The sequence below is a fragment of the Acinonyx jubatus genome, chromosome X, assembly GCF_027475565.1.
Source record: "Acinonyx jubatus isolate Ajub_Pintada_27869175 chromosome X, VMU_Ajub_asm_v1.0, whole genome shotgun sequence".
NCBI lineage: Eukaryota > Metazoa > Chordata > Mammalia > Carnivora > Felidae > Acinonyx > Acinonyx jubatus.
In genome coordinates, this window is record NC_069389.1 from 40,413,007 (window position 1) to 40,419,006 (window position 6,000).

At 47.3% G+C, this 6,000-nt stretch overlaps 1 protein-coding gene across 6 annotated transcripts in view; it reads left to right on the forward strand.

Moving 5' to 3' along the window:
- Positions 1 to 5,603, forward strand: part of JADE3 (jade family PHD finger 3) — a 135,551-nt gene extending 129,948 nt beyond the window's left edge. For 4 of the 6 annotated variants that reach the window (XM_027053956.2, XM_027053955.2, XM_027053954.2 and 1 more), the window contains 2 exons: positions 303 to 420; positions 2,504 to 4,337. In XM_027053956.2, the coding sequence (XP_026909757.1) occupies positions 303 to 420; positions 2,504 to 3,414 (1,029 nt within the window). In that variant the 3' untranslated portion in view covers positions 3,415 to 4,337. Of the gene's footprint in view, positions 1 to 302; positions 421 to 1,690; positions 1,755 to 2,503 lie in introns of all 6 variants that reach the window. The other 2 variants (XR_008290097.1, XM_053202260.1) reach the window with 2 other exon arrangements.
- The last annotated feature ends 397 nt before the right edge of the window (positions 5,604 to 6,000 follow it).

Sequence of the window (6,000 nt, forward strand, 5' to 3'; positions counted from 1 at the left end):
ACTTGGCTGTGCGTATAAACATCGAGCCCATCACGCTGCAGGGAGAGTAGGTTTCAGGAGGTGGCTTGGGAGCGTTTTCTTGTGCTGCCGATCAATGTGGGAACCACGGTCCCGTGCCGGACCATGCTACGTGACTTCCCGTAGAGTGGCTCTCCTTATGCAGCGTTTTGTGTTGTCTTCTCTCCTCACCGCCCCCGTGCCCCCACTTGGTTTTAGTTGCCTTAATTTTGGCTAAACGATTTCAATTGTCGGGTTCACGTAACATGACAAAAATCTCTATTTGCCGGGGATTGGGCTTTCAGGTGCGAAATCTGTGCTACATGATAAGCAGGCGAGAGAAGCTGAAACTGTCACAAAACAAAATACAGGAACAGATCTTCGGTTTGCAAGTCCAGCTTATCAACCAGGAAATGGCTGCAGGTAACCTTATGTTAAAGATGCCCTGGGGCACCTGGGTGGCTCAGCAGGTTAAGCGTCTGACTCTTCATCTCAGCTCAGGTCTCCATCTCAGGGATGTGAATTCAAGCCCCGAGTTAGGCTCCACACTGGGCATGGAGCCTACTTTAAAAAAAGAAAAAAAAAGTCCTAAGCAATATATAGACTCTGATTTCATCCCATTTTAACAATTTAAATTTTCCGTCGGTTGTTTTACTTAAAAATCTTTTAAAATTCTTGTCGAATATCTCATTTGCTCTGCTCCAACCCTGATGTAACATGGCCCATCTTGCTGTCAACTCATGAGGCAAGAAATCCCAAGGTGGGGTTGGGGGACTTGCAGGTCTGGGGCGGATAATCTAGGTGTCAGACAGATATTAGGGGCCACTAGTTAAAGCCATGAGCTATTCTGTAATCATCAGATTGACTTAGAAATCCATACAATAGGGCCTAATCCTAGTTTCCAGAAAACATTTAACTCCAAGGTTACTCATCTTAACGATATTTTGTTAAAACCTTAGCCAGTAGTTAGGAGATCTGGGTTCTGTCTCTTATTTACTAATATTTGTCGAGCACCTGCTGTGGACTAAGAACTGGGCAAGAAAGTAGAGCAGTCCACAAGACAGAATCCCTGCCTGTAGGGTATGCTGCCCGCTTAGCGAGAGAGACAGGAGAGCCTAATTCCAGTGCCCTAAGCACGGGGAGCTCGGCTGCGAAGACAGTCCTATTCAGTGACATCTGTAACCCTCCTGTACCTCCTGTAATACCGAGGTTGGCGGCAGAGCCTGGGCAGCCGGGAGTCAGTGTGTGGGGTGCGCAGAACCCAGCTCCGGCCAAGGGCCAGCCGTAGAGTGAGAGAAACACCCAGAAATGAGGTGTCAGGTAGGCATCGAAGGCTCTGGGGTGTTTATAAGTATCCTAGGTCACAGCAGAATGCTATAGCAGGAGGCGGCAGGGCTGCTCAGCCACAAAGCCACTGTGCTGGGCAAGACCAAGAAAACCAAAGGACGGCAGGAGGGTCCCTGCGTGCCAGGGAGATTGTCCCCTAAGCCATGTGGCTTCTGATTGGTGGGTGCCAGCCCCGTAACTGCTTGTGGTATCAGCAGGTGGCAGCAACACGGGGGCTGTGAGTATTCAACATGCACCCTTAGGGAACACCTGTTGCCCAGGTACTACCTAATAGTTATCCTCTCACGGGGAAAAGTTAAGTCCCTATGCAAAGAGGAATTATTTAGAAGTACTTTTTTAATTTCAGAGCACCCAAACTAATAGAGAAAGGAAGATCTGTTCTAAAAGTGATCGTAGGATGACAGAACCAGGTAACTGATTGCCAGTACTCCACAGGCCGAGCCCAAAGCAGGCCACTGGCAGGAATGTCATGATTCTTTTCTGCTGGCCTTGCCACCGCAAAACCTGCCCCACCCACCCCTCGATAATGGACATTCACAGTGAGGAGACTATTTGAGGTTACAGGCATAAAGTACACAGGAACCACCCGCTACCATTTCTACTGTTGCCAAGTTAAAACACATACTCACATGCTCTTCGTCCACCAGAACCTATACTGTGTTCTTGAGGGTTTGGATTTGACTTTGGGGGAAGGGTGGGAGAGATTGGAGGGTAGGGTCTGACATGTCTTTTCAGGCACATCCTGAGTCCTGTGCAATACCCGCACCTGCACACACGCAGACACCCCAATAGGGAGACCCTGTTCCAAACCACTGCTAGTGACATTCTTTTCAGAAGTGGAAGGGGGCAGAGATGGGGATGTAGGAGGTGGCACACTAGTCTTTGTGATCATTGTACAGCCTGGGAGGGCAGAGGTGAAGAGGTCGAGAGCCACACGACAAGCAGTGGCTCCGCTGAGTTTCCCACCTGTAGCCGCCCCCACCCCACCCAGCCTCTAGTTCAGCCCCTCCGGCTCCTATCCCGTGACGCACATACACATCAAAGTCAGGGGCCCGTTAGACATTTGGAAGAGTGGGTATGTGAACTCACCGTGCCGTAATAAGCATATACGCCGTTATTTAAAGCAGTTGTTAAAATGAGTCTGTCTTTTTGATCTCAGGACTTCCTTTGACAAGTACACTAGAAAACTCATTGTTCTACCCGCCTCCAAGAATTACCTTAAAGTTAAAAATGCCGAGATCAGCCCCGGAAGACTGCAGAAACAGCTCCACAGAGCCTGATCATGGACCCCTCTCTCCTGCCAGCAGCTCCCCTGTTCCCAGTATAAGGAGCATGCAGGTGCCTCAGGAGTCACTAGAAATGAGAATGAAATCGTACCCAAGACATCCACTAGAGAGCAAGAGTAACCGTCTGCTGGCCAGTCTCACCCACTCTAGAAGTGAAGCAAAGGACCCCAGTCCTGCTTGGAGAACTCCATCCCCGGAGTTCTACCACGGGCAGTCGCTGGGAAAGCCTCTGGTCCTCCAGGCTGCCCTGCATGGCCAGTCTTCCATCGGGAATGGGAAGAGTCAGTCTACCTCCAAGCTTGCCAAATCCAACGGCCTGGAGGGCAGCTGGTCTGAAGATGTCACCCAAAAAGACAGCTCAAGCGAGGTGTTCTGTGACCAGGAGTCCATGCTCAGCTCCCACTTGGCCAGTCAGGGCGCCTTTAGAAAATCGACCGTGGAACACTTCAGTAGGTCCTTTAAGGAGGCCACCAACAGGTGGGTGAGGACCACGGAGGACCTCCAGTGTTGTGTGAAGCCAACCAAGAATGTCAGCCCCAAGGAGCAGCTCTGGGGCAAGCAGCTTGTGAGGCGGTCTGCAGGGAGAGCTCCGTATCAGGAAAACGATGGGTATTGCCCAGATTTGGAGCTGAGCGATTCAGAAGCAGAGAGTGATGGGAATAAAGAGAAAGTCAGGGTAAGGAGAGTTAGCTCGGACAGGGAAAATCCTGCCCACGACTCTCGACGGGATTGCCACGGTAAAAGCAAGACACATCCCCTTTCCCACAGTTCAATGCAAAGGTGATCGGAAACCTCCAAGAATAGCTCAGTCTTTGCCTTCGCCCCATACACTGGGGCAGACCCCCACACCAAAAGGATTCTAGTGTACTTTAGGAGGAACTGTAGTGAAAGAATAAAACGTTTCACAGCGAATTGACTTGCAGTTTTTGAAACTGCTTCAAGTCTACTTTTCGCAAGCACATTCTAGGAATTACAGATTGTCCAGAAGTCTTTTCTGCCAGAGGCTGTTGAGAACAGCTGGGCCCAGAGTACTTGCTCAGTAAATACTTTGGGACAGCTCTCCAGTCCTGTTACCACGTTGATGCACATATGTATTAAGAGTCCTTGCATCGTTAATGCATTTGCAAGAGACCGTGATTATCAGACACTAAAACTACTTCCCTTTTGAAGCTACGGCACGTGACCTCCCACAGCTCCTGTCTGTATGTAGGAAGTTGCTAACTCCATTGGTACCTGGAAACCCGCTTCAGGGAGAGCCCAGGGACCAACATCTCAGATACTGTCAGATTCACTACCCTCTTCCTTGGCTCAGCACAAGGTTGAGCTCCTTTCGCAGTATCTTACCTACCAAGTCAATACTCCTGATGCTTCTTAAGTGTCCAGTGCCTGTTCCTAGACTTGCTGGTCAGGGGCGCACTTGTAACTACTTGGCCCATCGAACGAGCATGAGAGGCTAACTTGTGGATAGTGTTTACAGAGGTACAAGGAAAATGCTCAGATTCTCTCCACTTAGGCGTTTGGGAGGGATCCCAGAGCCTTTCCCAAAGTGAGACCAATTCCGGAGGATTTGTACCAGGTCAGGGGTTTTGTGTTCTTGTTTTCAAATCAGTTTGACTTAAGTAAGTTTGGCTGACAGTTTTTTGTATACCTGCTTTAATGTTTATAAAGTTTCTATTGAGGTATAATTAAAATATAGTAAGATGCACAGAGGTTAAGTATTCTTACCTGCTTTAATTTTGAAACAGATTTTTATTGTCAAACAGAATTTGAAAGCATGTGTTTAACACATGGATATAATTTAGCTTTGTACCAACTTTGAATCCGAGGCAGTTCCCCACACAAAAAGGCTGGAGCCGTTTTTCAGAAGTTGCTTATACCCTGTTCCCAAACAATCAGCCTTGAATAATTTGTGGGAGGAAGAGAATAATTACATTTGGGGGGGGGGGGGATAAAACACGTCTGCTTCCCATTTAAAAGAAGGGGAACATGTTACAGTTTTTAAAATGTGAAGCCGACTATAATTCTCTGCTCTCTCTTCTTAGCCTTAAATTAATATTCTCTTTCTTCTGGTTTGGGAAAGCATAGTGGGAATTTTCAGACAAAAAGAGGCCATTTTTCGATCTTTAAAGTTGGTTCCTGGTAAAGCAAACAGCCCAGCTGCAGTGGGCGCACCAGTGGCCCAAGGGCAGGCCAGGGCCCCTCTGTCCCCTCCCCCGGTGTGGGAGCCTCGGCGGCGTTCCTGTCCCCACTTCTGTTCTCGAAGCCTTGTTAATGGGTCCCGTGTTTTCTCCTCCCTTTTGGAAAACTTCTGTATTTTGCCTCCTCTTTGGCCCCACCTTGAAAATGTTTCTTTTATGCCTGTGTACACATGTGAACGTGCCAGAGCACGTGTGGTAGGCGTCCTGTGTTTTGTTTGAGTGGAAGCAGCTAAGAATCATCCACACGAGGAAGGCTGTTCCTCCTTATGGACGCACTAGGTTTCTGTGCTTTTCCCTCTGAGCTCTGCTGGGGTGGATGTGAATTTGACACCTTCCCTCTAAGGAAGAGGTAACCGAGCTCTGCCATAGGGGCCTTCTGTTCCGCTCGAGGCCAGTAGCCCGAGTCCTTCCATGCCTTTTGGTTCTGAGTGAGTGCAAGGAAAAGCAAACATTGAAAAAGTGCTTCAGCCAAATTCCATATGTAATGCCATGGGGAGAGTATTGACTAAAATAACTTCAGTCAGGGAAATATAGTTGTAATATTTTTACAAGATTTTCCTAAGTAAATGAAGGAGCCTTCAGTTGTGTAAATTTCAATTGCCCCAAAATGTATTTGCTACATTTTGCTGTTGTTTGAAGTATTACCTCTTAACCTTCTTTTGTTAATTTTTTTTCATTTTGTCTTATATAGTCCAGTTTTCCAAGACAAATTCAGTCTTTTTTCAAATGTCACCTTTTTACCAATACTTTTTCATTAAATTATGAAAACTGCTAACGACTGTCAGTGTGGTAATTTCTTAATTTGGCACGCGGGTTTTAGAAAATCTTACATATGTTCCTCTTATATTTAAAAAATCTCATCCGTTAAACAAAACAGATGGTGGGGGGAAAGGGACGGAGGGGGAGAAGGAGGAATTGAATGTTTAGAAGCACAGATCCATGATTCATGTCCAAAACGGAGGACCAAAGAGAACTCTGGGACCTTGGACTCTACCCCAAAATCATGATTTCATCAGGCTAATAAGACAAAACCATCATTTAAAATCACCAAGGAAATGGATCCTACCTAAAGTCACAGAGTCCAAAAGGCTTAGTTCGGGCATCACTCAAATACACACCCTTTACGATACTCATTCTGCTTGGAGTCGTGTGAGCATATGAATGTGATACAG